General features: G+C 36.7%; 1 protein-coding gene and 1 long non-coding RNA gene across 2 annotated transcripts in view; one reads left to right on the forward strand and one right to left on the reverse strand.

The window, feature by feature from the left end:
• Window positions 1-11,931: 11,931 nt before the first annotated feature.
• The window catches only part of LOC127501969 (homeobox protein OTX2-like), a 4,927-nt gene continuing 679 nt past the window's right edge, over window positions 11,932-16,179 (reverse strand). Inside the window, exons 1-3 of the mRNA XM_051874337.1 lie at window positions 15,715-16,179; window positions 15,310-15,461; window positions 11,932-12,938 (exon numbers count right to left, since the gene is read on the reverse strand). The exon at window positions 15,715-16,179 is cut by the window's right edge and continues 679 nt beyond it. Coding sequence (XP_051730297.1) covers window positions 12,420-12,938; window positions 15,310-15,461; window positions 15,715-15,808 — 765 coding nt within the window. The 5' untranslated portion in view covers window positions 15,809-16,179 and the 3' untranslated portion in view covers window positions 11,932-12,419. The remainder of the gene's footprint in view (window positions 12,939-15,309; window positions 15,462-15,714) is intronic.
• LOC127501980 (uncharacterized) overlaps window positions 12,877-16,179 on the forward strand; it is an 11,441-nt gene continuing 8,138 nt past the window's right edge. The window contains exon 1 of the long non-coding RNA XR_007926746.1: window positions 12,877-13,031. This is a non-coding gene — a long non-coding RNA (uncharacterized LOC127501980). The remainder of the gene's footprint in view (window positions 13,032-16,179) is intronic.

The following is a 16,179-nucleotide window of genomic DNA, read 5'->3' on the forward strand; positions in this document are numbered from 1 at the left end:
TACCAGTCCGCGATCTACTTTTGGCGCCAAATTACCTTAAAGTAGTTTTTTTTTTTTTACACTTAACCGATTAATTCTTGATTGGCGAGAGATATTTTTGTCATTTGCGTAAGCTGAAAATAATTGACACAATATTTTAGCCATAATGTCGAGTGTCAGACGTATTTTCTGTCGCCAGAAAATCCGAATTTATGATGACCGGTTTGTGAATGAATCACTGAGTCGGTTCTTTTCCAAGTGTTGGTCAAATGAGTTCGCGCAGGTTTTCCCAAGCTGGTTTCGCGAGTTGATGAAAAGCTAAATCAATAAAAACGTAAAATTAAAATGAATAAATTATTTTTTAAACAATAATAAAAATCTCAGGAGATCTTCAAGTAAATATTTTAGATCAAAAAGTTCAGATGACGGAAAAGTGTGTGAATCCCTGAGTTAGCGTAACAGTCTGAATCGGTTCGCGCTTCAGTCTGAATCATTTGGACAGCTCACTCACTCACTGAATCATTTTTATCACACTATAAAATAAGCATAAAAAAACAGTGTTTGAATATTGGAATACCCACAAACACCTAAAATAAACACGTAAAAGCATCCAATCAGCGATGAAGACGAAAGTTGAACGTGAAGCATTTTGCTGCAGGTAAAGAGTATCAAAACACCAAACTCTGCTATATTACCACAGTAAAGCTCATTTAGAGAATCTTCTGTGGCATTCAAATGAGTCTTTTAGAGATTCTTTGTAGTTCATAGTTACATTTAAGATATTATTGAAGAAAATGTAAACATGCAAAATCACCAGAATTTAATATAGTTTGTTTTAAATGTCAGAACATTTTACATTCATTAATCTCATATGCTTTACAAACTTAATTGTTTGGTTTCCTGTGATGTTTTATATATTTTTGTTGCAAAATCTGCTTATTTTTGTCGCTGAGATCATGTTTACTAGCTGACTGATGTAGAATAGATGAGGTTTCGTCAAAGTAGCAAGAAACACTTATAGTTTTGGAAGCATCACATTAGAAAACTGCACAACTCTCATTAATGTATTATTGCGTCATATGCCTTTGTTTTCCAGTGTTTATGCTGCTACTACATTATATCTGCATGATTTCAGATATTGTGGACAGAATCACAGAGCAGCACTATTTAAACTCTTAAATTGAGAAAAGACAAAAGTGTTTACAAAGACTGTATGTGTTGAAGAGGACAAACTCGAGTGAGATTGGCAACAGAATGGAAACCTTTCCCTGTTTTGCATTTCATTTGCATGCCTGGCCGTATCATCCAATCGGATTGGAAGTGGAGCCGGCAGGCTTAGGAAGAGGAATAAAGCCTGGAAATGCCATCAGTGCCTCCATCCCGCGGGATGATAATACTCCGTTCTCTCTCTTCATTGTCCTCTCTCCAGCACGACTGCAGAGTCTATAAGTAGATCCCGTCCAAAGAAACCCGGATTTACAGCTGAAAACACCAGATACTGAGAGAGCGAAATTCAATAAAACACAAGAGCTAGCCAACATAGAGAAGTGGAGAGAATAGAGAGATCTCTTCTGAAACCAACTCTTTCTCTCGTCGCTGTCTAAGAGGAACAAACTGAGATATTAAAGAGATCTCGCTTACTATATATACACTACAGTTTAACAGGATTAAGCTGTACAAATATAAGTTTAGTCTGTTAAATTTGTCATTAATCTCCTGACAGTGAAAATAAACATTTATGTATGTATTTGTATTCATTTACATATATATTTTTATTTATTTATATTCATTCATTTATATTTATCTACATTTTATTTTCTTTCAGATTAATTTAGCATACACACACTAAGCAGAGTTGAGCTGTACTAATGTAAGATCAATCTGTTAATTTTCTCAGTGTTTTGTGTCTCCTGACAGTGACGTCCTGTTAAAGACTCGTTATTTGATGCTTTCTCTAATTAATCAGCTGCTGGGAGACGAGCTCTGGGATAATGAGGTCAGAATCAATGGCTGCCATCTGTAATGTTCACCCTTGACCTGTTGCTTTAGTTGTTTTAGTGTCATTCAGACCATTCTTCAGATTTTTCCGTTCTGTCACCAACCATAACAAGTGTTTTGTTTCTGAAAGTAGGGCACAGTTACGGGTCACACACACACACACACACACACACACATCATTTGAGAAAGAACACATGAGCTTTGTGATTCTTTTTGGACTCTTTTATGACTTTTGTTCTTCCGCTGTGAAACATGATCAGCTCACATTCAGCACAAAATCAACAAAGGAGTTTTTTGCACTATGACATTATCTTGACAATTAAAATATAACAATAAAATAATCTCATTCTCTTTACTACAGTGTGTTTTGCGTTTAAAGTATTAGTTAGTTCACCCAAAAATGAAAATTTCAGTCATTTATTACTCACCTTCATGTCGTTCCACACCCGTAAGACCTTCGTTCATCTTCAGAACACAAATTAAGATATTTTTGATGAAATCTGATGGCTCAGTCAGGCCTGCATAGCCAGCAAGTTAATTTTACACTTTCAAGATCCAGAAAGGTACTAAAAACGTATTTAAAACAGTCATGTGACTGCAGTGGTTCAACCTTAATGATATAAAGCGACAAGAATACTTTTTTTGTGCCAAAAAAAACAACAAAATAACTTTATTCAACAATATCTAGTGATGGGCGATTTCAAAACACTGAATCTTTACGAATCTTTTGTTTCGAAACACTTTTCACAAAACACATCGTTTCGAAACACTTATGACATAACGAAGCCTCGTTTACTGAAATCACGTGATTTTGGTGCTCCGAACCACTGATTCGAAACAAAAGATTCGTAAAGCTTCATGAAGCAGTGTTTTGAAATCACCCATCACTAGATATTGTTGAATAAAGTCGTTATTCCGTTGTTTTTTTGAGCACAAAAAGTATTCTCATCTCTTCATAACATTAAGGTTGAACCACTGCAGTCACATGACTGTTTTAACGATGTCTTTAGTTCCTTTCTGGACCTTGAAAGTGTTGATTATATTGCTGTCTATGGACGAGTCATAAACCTCTTGGATTTCATCAAAAATATCTTCATTTGTGTTCAGAAGATGAACGAAGGTCTTACGGGTGTGGAACGACATGAGGGTGAGTAATTAATGACAGAAATGTCATTTTTGGGTGAACTAACCCTTTAACTGTATTTAATTGTTATGAAGGTAATATCACGATGCAAAACATTTTAATGTTCTTAAAATAGGCTTCATTTTCTTTAAGCTAAACATAATTTCCTCTTGTTGTTCTTTGTTTGTTTGTTTGTTTTTAGGGTGAAAAATGACCTGGACATGTTCAGATATGATGTACAACTGTGAGTAGTATTAATATATTTAATATTAATCACAACATTACACATTTTAATTAATAATCAATGAGTTAAAATTTAACATTAATTGAGAAAAGTGAAATATTTTCAAGTGAAACTAATGTGATCTCAGTGACTTAATATGAATTTCATTCATCAGTTTACCTAGTTTACAATCGAATATGTCGTGGAAATATGCACTCTAAAAAATGCTGGGTTAAAAACAACCCATGTTGGGTTAAAAATGGACAATCCCAGCGATTGGGTTGTTTTAACCCAGTGGTTGGGTTAAATGTTTGCCCAACCTGCTGGATAGTTTTATTTAACTCAACTGTTGTTTAAAATGACTATATGTCTGGCTTAAAATGAACCCAAAATATGTTACATACAATAATAATAATAATAGGCAACAATAATAATCAAAAGGTGAACATTTATTAATAAGCAATTTAATAAACGTTTATTGTTTAAATATTATTCATTTAGTAAACATATTAATAAATGTTAATTTCCAACATATTTTGGGTTCATTTTAAGCCAGACATATAGTCATTTTTAAACAATAGTTGAGTTAAATCAAACATTTAATCTATTCGCTGGGTTTGTCCATTTTCAACCCAACTTGGGTTGTTTTTAACCCAGCATTTTTTAGAGTGTGTTTTAGAGTTTAATTATGTTAGTATGAATATTTAAAAAAATATTGTATTTTCTGGTCTGTGGCTCGTGTTCATCCTTCAGTGTCGTCTGTGGGATGTTTTTCAGCTGTTTTATGGTGAAAATGTTGCATCTGATCACTTCATGTCTGAAGCACAAGCTTTAACTCTGAGGTTTCAGCACTAGTTCTTCAGATGCTCCTGTAATCATCAGATTGTCTCTCATTGACTCTTTGTTGGTGTTTATGGCGTACTTGCGGTAGTGTACTTCCATTGTGACGCATGTAATCCGCGCGCAGCCTAATCCCAGAGCAGGTGGTCAGGCGTGTGGCGGTGGCAGGGGTTCGTCACGCCGTTCCCTCTTCCTGCAGGAAACGACGCGACCAACACGCGTGCGCTTTCATATGAACACACACACACACACGTTTGTTGATTATCTCCACATAATGAGGCCTTCATCGTTTCGGCTTCATCAGCACGAGAGCAGACGCTGACGCACACGTGCCAGCATTCATACACACAACATCCAAACACACTCGCAGACGGCCGGCCGTCACCATTGACAGGTGGGCCAGGAAAAGTGGGGTGGAAAACAAGGGTGGAAAGGGGCATCTGTTGACCGACAATCCCAGCCTCCTCTTGTCTTTGACCGACCCATCTGCTCGTGTCTTTCAGAACAGATTTACATCTTTGACTCATTTTTGCACCATAAAATAATAGAAGTATGGTCAAAAGTTCAAAGAAGTCTCTTCTGCTCACCAAAGCTGCGTTTATTTGATCAAAAATACAGTAAAAACAGTGAAATATTATTATTTCTATGTGAATATATAGTAAAGTGTAATTTATTCCTGTGATCAAAGCTGAATTTTCAGCATCATTACTCCAGTCTTCAGTGTCACATGATCCTTCAGAAATCATTCTAATATGATGATTTGATGCTCAAGAAACATTTATGATTATTATCAATGTTGAAAACAGTTCATGTTTTTGTGGAAACTGTGATACATTTTATTTTTCAGGATTCTTTGATGAATATAAAGTTCAAAAGAACAGCGTTTATTTGAAATAGAATCTTTTGCAACATTATAAATGTCTTTACTGTCACTTTTGATCAATTTAATGTCTTTGATGAATAAAAGTGTTCATTAATTTGACATTGAAGGCTTTTTAAGTTCGATGCTCATAAGTAAATATGTGTGTAAAACAGGTTAGAACTTTTTAGCAGTGACTGAGTGATTATTAGATTATTAGACGCATGTTGTTGTGAATGTTCTCAGCATGTATGCAGTAAATCCTCTAGATGAGGCTGTGATATATTTAAACACTCTTTAGTCACGTTTTTGAGGAATGACAGGTTTCGTCATGCAGAGAAGGACTAAAAATAGCCGGACAGACGGTGTGTTTGTGTGTTTATGAGGGAATCCACAGGTGGACGTGTGTGATATGGCAGGTTATGAGGCACACGCTGGTCAAACGGTTTAGTGCTTTTAATTAAGAGGCTGTTGTCCACTTAATATTCAGTAATATTATTAATTTAACTGCAATGAGACTCTAAAATGAGAACAAAACTTGAGCTGAATGGATCTGAATAATGACTCTAGAGCTGCTTTAATTTGTCTCATATCTGATGAAGTTTGCATCACTGATTCTGTATTTTTCTGTTTATAACTGTGAAGCTGCTTTGAAACATTCTGTATTGTCTAAAGCGCCATAGAAGCAATATAAAAAACTTTCACTATTGTTGATGATGTGAGAATGTAGGGCAGAAATTCACATAACAATGGAGAGCAGTGATGCTGGAGACAAAAGAGTCTGACGACACACAAAACATGTCCGACCTGTTTATCTGTGAAAATACTGTGGTTTTTGTCTATTATATTCAGTATTATAAGCAGAGATTTGTATCATCATCAGTTTAATAAACTGAAACCGAAATACACTTGACCATCATCCTCCGTAAATGTTTTTTTAAATAAGTAATATATAAATTAGATTAAAATAAAATGATAAAAAATGTGATTAAAATAAGAGGATTATTAATCTATTAAATGAACATATGATTAAAAATGAAATAAATAATAAAAATAAAATTAAGTAGATAAAAATAAATAAATATTGTGGAAAACTGTAAAAATAAATAACAAATAAATAATAGGATTAAAAGAAGTAAATTAGATTAAAATAAATGAATAACAATGTGATTAAAATAAAAAATATTAGTTATTAATCTATTAAATTAACATTAATATAAAATAAAAATTTTATTAAAATAAAATAAATATGTAATACATTTAACAGTACATTTCTATAGTGAGTAGAAAAAAATATAAGTAATTTTAGATTTATAATATTAATTTTTCTATAAATTGGGTGTTTATAAAAGGTAGACGCCTTTTAAATGTTAGGATTCGTCACACGAGGATGATCAGTTTGGGGTCCATGTCATCTAAATCCCTGTATTTGATCACAACACACACAGTTGTTTTATATATTTGTTTACAATTTTATTTTCTGTATTTTGCTCCATTTGGATGTTAAACATTTATTTATTGTTATGCATTTACCTTTTCCGTTTATTATTTGATCACAAACTGCCCATCTTATAAATCGACTACTGTCCCCTGATGGATTCTGTTGTCCCTCAGGGTTTGTATTAGTCATTAGTCACTAATAATGGCATCATCATCATCACTAATGGGCAAAGCGTCACACTCACAGCAGGGGACGTGATGACCAATTAAACCACTGAATCTACACAATACAGCCACCAGCAAGGTAAATTAACATCCACTTTTCCTGTTGACCCTGGTTCATTCAGTCATGTCTTAAAGGGGTCATGACATGAGAAATCAGATTTGCCTTGATCTTTTGATATATAAGAGGTCTTTGTACCATTAAAACATTCTGCAGGTTTCATAGCTTAAAACTTCCTGCTCTTTATAAACAAAGCATTTATTTAATCAAGCTCCAAAAACAGCTCATTTTGATACTGCGGAATCTGCGACGGCAAATACATTTGCATATTGCCGCCTCCAGAGCAAGACATCGACCAATGTGAGCATCACGTCAAAAGTGAATAGAAGTCATTATAATCACTGACGCCGTCTACGCTGATACAGTATACAGATGTGTGTTCAGTTTCTGAAGTCATTATAATCACTGACGCTGTCTACACCGATACAGTGTACAGATGTGCGTTCAGTTTCTGAAGTCATTATAATCACTGACGCTGTCTACACCGATACAGTGTACAGATGTGCGTTCAGTTTCTGAAGTCATTATAATGACTGACGCTGTCTACGCTGATACAGTATACAGATGTGCATTCAATTTTAAGTCATTATAATGACTGACGCCATCTACGCTGATACAGTATACAGATGTGCGTTCAGTTTCTGAAGTCATTATAATGACTGACACTGTCTACGCTGATACAGTATACAGATGTGCGCTCAGTTTCTGAAGCCATTATAATCACTGACACTGTCTACGCTGATACAGTATACAGATGTGCGTTCAGTTTCTGAAGCCATTATAATCACTGACACTGTCTACGCTGATACAGTATACAGATGTGCGCTCAGTTTCTGAAGCCATTATAATCACTGACACTGTCTACGCTGATACAGTATACAGATGTGCGTTCAGTTTCTGAAGCCATTATAATCACTGACACTGTCTACGCTGATACAGTATACAGATGTGCGTTCAGTTTCTGAAGTCATTATAATGACTGACGCTGTCTACGCCGATACAGTATACAGATGTGCGTTCAGTTTCTGAAGTCATTATAATGACTGACGCTGTCTACAATGATACAGTATACAGATGTGCGTTCAGTTTCTGAAGTCATTATAATGACTGACGCTGTCTACGCTGATACAGTATACAGATGTGCATTCAATTTTAAGTCATTATAATGACTGACGCCATCTACGCTGATACAGTATACAGATGTGCGTTCAGTTTCTGAAGTCATTATAATGACTGACACGGTCTACACTGATACAGTATACAGATGTGCGTTCAGTTTCTGAAGTCATTATAATGACTGACGCTGTCTACGCTGATACAGTATACAGATGTGCGTTCAGTTTCTGAAGTCATTATAATGACTGACGCTGTCTACGCTGATACAGTATACAGATGTGCGTTCAGTTTCTGAAGTCATTATAATGACTGACGCTGTCTACGCTGATACAGTATACAGATGTGCGTTCAGTTTCTGAAGTCATTATAATGACTGACGCTGTCTACGCCGATACAGTATACAGATGTGCGTTCAGTTTCTGAAGTCATTATAATGACTGACGCTGTCTACGCCGATACAGTATACAGATGTGCGTTCAGTTTCTGAAGTCATTATAATGACTGACGCTGTCTACGCCGATACAGTATACAGATGTGCGTTCAGTTTCTGAAGTCATTATAATGACTGACGCTGTCTACGCCGATACAGTATACAGATGTGCGTTCAGTTTCTGAAGTCATTATAATGACTGACGCTGTCTACGCCGATACAGTATACAGATGTGCGTTCAGTTTCTGAAGTCATTATAATGACTGACGCTGTCTACGCCGATACAGTATACAGATGTGCGTTCAGTTTCTGAAGTCATTATAATGACTGAAGTCATTATAATGACTGACGCTGTCTACGCCGATACAGTATACAGATGTGCGTTCAGTTTCTGAAGTCATTATAATGACTGACGCTGTCTACGCCGATACAGTATACAGATGTGCGTTCAGTTTCTGAAGTCATTATAATGACTGACGCTGTCTACGCCGATACAGTATACAGATGTGCGTTCAGTTTCTGAAGTCATTATAATGACTGACGCTGTCTACGCCGATACAGTATACAGATGTGCGTTCAGTTTCTGAAGTCATTATAATGACTGACGCTGTCTACGCCGATACAGTATACAGATGTGCGTTCAGTTTCTGAAGTCATTATAATGGACTGACGCTGTGTACGCCGATACAGTATACAGATGTGCGTTCAGTTTCTGAAGTCATTATAATGACTGACGCTGTCTACGCCGATACAGTATACAGATGTGCGTTCAGTTTCTGAAGTCATTATAATGACTGACGCTGTCTACGCCGATACAGTATACAGATGTGCGTTCAGTTTCTGAAGTCATTATAATGACTGACGCTGTCTACGCCGATACAGTATACAGATGTGCGTTCAGTTTCTGAAGTCATTATAATGACTGACGCTGTCTACGCCGATACAGTATACAGATGTGCGTTCAGTTTCTGAAGTCATTATAATGACTGACGCTGTCTACGCCGATACAGTATACAGATGTGCGTTCAGTTTCTGAAGTCATTATAATGACTGACGCTGTCTATGCCGATACAGTATACAGATGTGCGTTCAGTTTCTGAAGTCATTATAATGACTGACGCTGTGTACGCCGATACAGTATACAGATGTGCGTTCAGTTTCTGAAGTCATTATAATGACTGACGCTGTCTACGCCGATACTGTATACAGATGTGCGTTCAGTTTCTGAAGTCATTATAATGACTGACGCTGTCTACGCCGATACAGTATACAGATGTGCGTTCAGTTTCTGAAGTCATTATAATGACTGACGCTGTCTACGCCGATACAGTATACAGATGTGCGTTCAGTTTCTGAAGTCATTATAATATTACTGACGCTGTCTACGCCGACTACAGTATACAGACTGTGCGCTCAGTTTCTGAAAGTCATTATAATTACTGACGCTGTCTACCGCCGATACAGGTATACAGTTGTGCGCTCAGTTTCTGAAGTCATTATAATTACTGACGCTGTCTACGCCGATACAGTATACAGATGTGCGCTCAGTTTCTGAAGTCATTATAATTACTGACGCTGTCTACGCCGATACAGTATACAGATGTGCGCTCAGTTTCTGAAGTCATTATAATTACTGACGCTGTCTACGCCGATACAGTATACAGATGTGCGTTCAGTTTCTGAAGTCATTATAATCACTGACACTGTCTACGCCGATACAGTATACAGATGTGCGTTCAGTTTCTGAAGTCATTATAATCACTGACACTGTCTACGCTGATACAGTATACAGATGTGCGTTCAGTTTCTGAAGTCATTATAATCACTGACGCTGTCTACGCTGATACAGTATACAGATGTGTGTTCAGTTTCTGAAGTCATTATAATCACTGACACTGTCTACGCTGATACAGTATACAGATGTGCTTTCAGTTTCTGAAGTCATAATCACTGACGCCGTCTACACTGATACAGTATACAGATGTGCGTTCAGTTTCTGAAGTCATTATAATCACTGACGCTGTCTACGCTGATACAGTATACAGATGTGCGTTCAGTTTCTGAAGTCATAATCACTGGCGCTGTCTACACTGATACAGTATACAGATGTGCGTTCAGTTTCTGAAGTCATTATAATCACTGACACTGTCTACGCTGATACAGTATACAGATGTGCGTTCAGTTTCTGAAGTCATTATAATGACTGACACTACACTGATACAGTATACAGATGTGCGTTCAGTTTCTGAAGTCATTATAATGACTGACGCTGTCTACGCTGATACAGTATACAGATGTGCGTTCAGTTTCTGAAGTCATTATAATGACTGACGCTGTCTACGCTGATACAGTATACAGATGTGCGTTCAGTTTCTGAAGTCATTATAATGACTGACACTACACTGATACAGTATACAGATGTGCGTTCAGTTTCTGAAGTCATTATAATGACTGACGCTGTCTACACTGATACAGTATACAGATGTGCGTTCAGTTTCTGAAGTCATTATAATGACTGACGCTGTCTACGCCGATACAGTATACAGATGTGCGTTCAGTTTCTGAAGTCATTATAATTACTGACGCTGTATACACTGATACAGTATACAGATGTGCGTTCAGTTTCTTAAGTCATTATAATCACTGACGCTGTCTACGCCGATACAGTATACAGATGTGCGTTCAGTTTCTGAAGTCATTATAATTACTGACGCTGTATACACTGATACAGTATACAGATGTGCGTTCGGTTTCTTTCAGTAATCACTGACGCCGTCTACGCTGATACAGTGGTTTATTTTAATGGCGTCCTGGATCGAGTTTGAGGATTTTCTGTTTGTTCGGAGCATTTTATTTTGTAAACGAGGCACAGTGTAATGGAGAGTTCACAAAGAAACTTTTGTTGACAGATGAAGTAGTTGATTGTATTGGATCTGACAGCAGTTGCATCACAAACCACAAGTAAATGATTTCATAATGCTTTGTCTGTAAATGACAGTTTTATATGGATAATGTTTTCAAAACACTTACTCACATGCAATAGCCAGTGGCCGTTGATCTGTTTCCAATGCTGGGACGTTAGCCAATCAAAACAGGCCGTTTACTGACACGCCTTAAAGGAGCCGCGCCTTAAAAACTGATCATTTCAGACAGAGGGTCAGAATGAAGGTTGATAATTGTTTTTCTGCATGTATATGTGTTTTTTTTTGTTTTTGGTATTAACATTATAAGTGAACATCAAGGGATATTTCATGTCATGACCCCTTTAATTTCCCTGAAACTTGCCTCTGTAAAGTGACTGTACCCACATACATGTATAATGTCCTTTTGCATATATATATATATATATATATATATATATATATGTGTGTGTGTGTGTGTGTGTAAATATGATGGTCTTGATTTGAAATTAAATGCAATTTTCAGGAGGGGTTTGTCTAAGTCAAATAGTTAATGCTCCGGTGATCAATAATGTATTTTCATTTTCTTAGTTTACTAGTGAACATATTTGTTTTGCAAATTATAACAGGTAAATTATTTATATATTGTTTAGCCCTAGTGCTTAATGGTGTTTTTTTAAGTTTCCACATTTAACAACTGTTAAACAAAAAAAGATGAATTTGCAATAAGGTGGACGCAATTTTCCATCAAATATGAACATTTTAATATAGTAGGTCTAACATTTAAAAAAAAAATCCCTCTGGCTTTACAAAAGTAATAATTTATCGTTACCAACAGAACATACAAATAAGAAAGTCACAGTACAGTTTTCAATGACAAGAACATCATATAAAGCTACAACAGACAGCAGTCTAAAAATACAAGAAAACACACAAACATACTGATTGTCTCTTACAGAACAAAGCTACTCATTAAAAAAAAAAAAAAAACAGTGCATTTGAGAAACTCTGGCTTGATCAAAGCAGGACATCTTAAGAGGCTTAACGAGATCTGGCTCGCTTGACCAAACATTTGCTTCTCTTGATCTTTTTGTTTTTTTCTTGGTTGCATTGTTCAATCTTTTTAATAATAATTTAGTCAAAATGATGTAGCACATCATTTCTGCTTCCTGTAGATCCGAGTATTTCGTGCCATCAGGCTGAAGATATTCCAAGACATTCCATGCTTTTACAAAACCTGAAACTTCCAAGACGACGTCTGATCTTTGTAATCCAAGCAGTCTGAATTGAAGTTCAGCTTCCATGAGGCGCTTTGCTCTTTGTAGTCCAGGCAGTCTGAGGCGGCGCTGAAGCCGTAACCCTGTGCCGAACCGGCTCCGGTCAGCTGATGGTGATGCACGGAGCCAAGATAAGAACCGCAGTCCATTCCGCTGAAATAAGACGGCGTGCCAGTGAAACCCGGACTGTATCCAGACGCCTGCGTGTATGTGATGGGAAACGACCTCTGCATGCAGGAGGATGGGGAGGAGGAAGGAGGCTCGGGGGAGATGGAGGCCGGACTCCAGATGGACACCGGGGCGGAGGACGTGGCCGGTAAGGATGTGCTGGACGGGCTGGAGTACGGGTTGCTGTCAGCAGTGATCTCTCTGACTGGAGAGCTCTTCTTCTTCACTGCTGTGGTCTTCTGCACTGAGCTCTGGTTCTGCTGCTGTTGTCGACACTTTGCTCTGCGGTTTTTGAACCAAACCTGTGAAATGATATCAAAGCCACACGTGCTTAGACTTTAGTGTGCTCAGAAACCAGCCCAAAGTCTTTCATTGTGATAAAGAAAGTGATGAAGGTAAGCTTTATTTACATGTCGACAAGTTAAGCTTCACTAGAGTGGTTTGACCTACATGTTTTGGTAAGACTTCATAACTTTCACTAATAACTCTATATGGGTCATTCTACAGAACTGGTTCAAAGAGTTGGAAACATCTTGAAAAAACAAAAAAGTGTCTTTTTCCACAAATGTTGTATGTATGCAAATGTATAATATCCAAGCTACACATTTCTAGTAATTGTGCAGTTAATTCTCATATTGTATTTTCAGAAGGTTTTGGAATATTTTTCCTCTCCCAAATTTGTCACTACCGAAACACAATAATAATTTAATAAGAAGGGTCACATTGATCTATTAAGATTTTGTTTACATCTACATTGCAAATATATATTTTTTTTTAAAGTTTTCACAGGTAAATCAATAACAATTACAATTTTAACAATATTTCAAGTGTAATTTATGAGATTTGTTGTATTTTGAATCCAATCTTTCTTTGTAAAAGTCATAAAGTTTATCAAACTGATTTCACAGTGAAGGATTCATTAGTTTGAATAAACATTGAACCAAACACTATAATAACATCTTAGTTGATCATTCAATATACTTTATTTTTGATAAAACATCCCATGTTTCGGTCGTGACTGCACATATCCGGTAGTGACAGTAATGTGTTGGTAGTGACCACATCACATGACACAATTTAACTCACATATTAAAACATTAAAACGCTAATGATTTGTATAACTGTACTACAATTTTGTTAATTTCCCCCAAATAAATGATAATGTTTCCCTTTTGTCACTACCAAAACGATGATGACATGTTCTGTTCATGACTGTTTCGGTAGTGACAATTTTAGACACTTTTGAGCCGCTCAAAGATGCTAATCAGCACATGGTTAGCTAGCACACTTCTGAACAGTTGTACACACAGAAAAACTACATTTTATTTAAAGGGTTAGTTCACCCAAAAATGAAAATTCTGTCATTAATTACTCACCCTCATGTCGATCCGAATCATGATTCGACACGTTGATTCATAACGCTCCGAAGCTTCATGAAGCAGTGTTTTGAAATCGGTCATCACTATATAAGTCGTTATTTTGTTTTTTTGGCGCACCAAAAATATTCTCGTCGCTTTATAATATTAATATTGAACCACTGATTTAAATATGTTTTTAGTACATTAATGGATCTTGAGAGAGGAAATGTCATTGCTGGCTATGCAGGCCTCACTGAGCCATCGGATTTCATCAAAAATATCTTAATTTGCGTTCCGAAGATGAACGAAGGTCTTACGGGTGTGGAACGACATGAGGGTGAGTAATAAATGACAGAATTTTCATTTTTGGGTGAACTAACCCTTTAACTCAGAATGATGGAGCTATCTACTGTGAAAGAGAGGCGATGAGAGGGAGGAACAGGAATATTTCCTGATCAGAAATGTAGAAGTGTGTTAAAATCAGTCTCAGACAATGAAAAACACACACTGTTTCAGTAGTGACATGAACATGAGGGACACATTTTTTACAGAAAGTTTCATGATTTAAATATAAAATATTTGTTTTTTAACTTCACAAAAAATATATTTTTAAAAACAATGGAAAAAACTGCAAAAATTATTTCAATATCATTTTCACAAGTTGAAATTTAGGGGTTAGGGTTCGGGACAGACTCCTCCCAATTGAAAATATCCTATAAATGATGATTTTATATATATTAAGCTTAATAATATTTTAAATATTATTGTGGGATTCAACAGATAATAGAAGGATCTTAGTAAACATCTAAAATTTGAATACTTAAATGTTTTTTAAATGTGCTTTTTTGGTTGTGGGACAGCACCAATTCTGTAGAATGGCCCATATAGCTTGTTTTATTCAAACTATAATCAAAAGCATTATTTAATATCACAGATTACACGAAACATTTTCTCAAACAAACATTATTCCAGTAACATTATTAGAACGTTCGTTCAAAGTTTTTAATAATGTCCTCAAAACATTATTTTTAAATCATTCATGGAACCTTTTCTTTCTGAAACGCTTTTAAATGTTACTTGTTTCAGAACGTTCAACAGAAACATGTTTGAAGAATGAAACAATGGAATGTTCTAAACTTCGCATAACTAAGAAAACTGTTTTTTGAAACACTCGTCTAGAGAACATTCAGAAATAGTGTAATGGAAACGTTCTTAAAAATATATATTTTTGTTAGCTGGGATTTTAAAGTAATTTTACAGAATTTGAATTATATGTGATTTTAATGAAGTGTTTGTCTCGTGGTCTCCATCTCACCTGTACTCTGGACTCGGGCAGGTTGATTTTTAAGGCTACTTCTTCCCGCATGAAGATGTCCGGATAGCGCGTCTTGGCGAACAGAGTCTCCAGAACATCCAGCTGCGCGCGAGTGAAGGTGGTCCGTTCCCGCCTCTGTTTACGGCCGCTCGCTGTGGAAATGACGAACAAAATCACTTTAACCTGTGCAATTTAATGCTTTAATATCGGATCACACCCGTATCTATCATTTTAGTGCTCTAAGGTTAGGGTGTGTAAAAGCAATTAAAAGGCATGCAAACTTTTGTTCCAGTGTTTCCAAAAACATTAGAAATACCTTAATTTAAGGCCATTGTTTTTAAAGCAATTACTCGTTTCCTGCTGGGCTGAAAAAAAGTAGCTATAACTCTAAAAGTGTAGTTTTACCCGGGTAATCCACGGACGGGTGCAGCAGGTCCATTCCCGAGCTCAGGCTCAGTCCGGGGAGCGCGTACGGCGGCTGCTTCAGGTACGACATCATGTTGACGTGCTGGTGAAGGAATGTTCTGTCCTCCTGCGCGAGAAGCAGACGACTGGTCGAGCTGGTTATCTGCTGACATGGAAACTATCCGTTGACTGAGGGGGCGGGTTCGAGTCTCCGAGAACAAAACGCAGCGGTCATTTGGAGAGACGCGTATTGAGACGCAACAAGGCGCAAAGTAGCCAAAACATTCGAGGACAAGCTAATTGTCTCCGCATCACTGGGGGTCATTTGCGAAGACAAAGACCACCGTGGACAAGATAAATAGTGCTGATAACAATGAACACAGTGACGCACTTCTTTATAAAGAGCCTCTCATTCAAATGCGAAGAGCAGCTTAACGAGGAACAATTCAACTTGAGGCGAATTTT

Source organism: Ctenopharyngodon idella, chromosome 20 (assembly GCF_019924925.1).
Source record: "Ctenopharyngodon idella isolate HZGC_01 chromosome 20, HZGC01, whole genome shotgun sequence".
NCBI classification, from domain to species: Eukaryota; Metazoa; Chordata; class Actinopteri; order Cypriniformes; family Xenocyprididae; genus Ctenopharyngodon; species Ctenopharyngodon idella.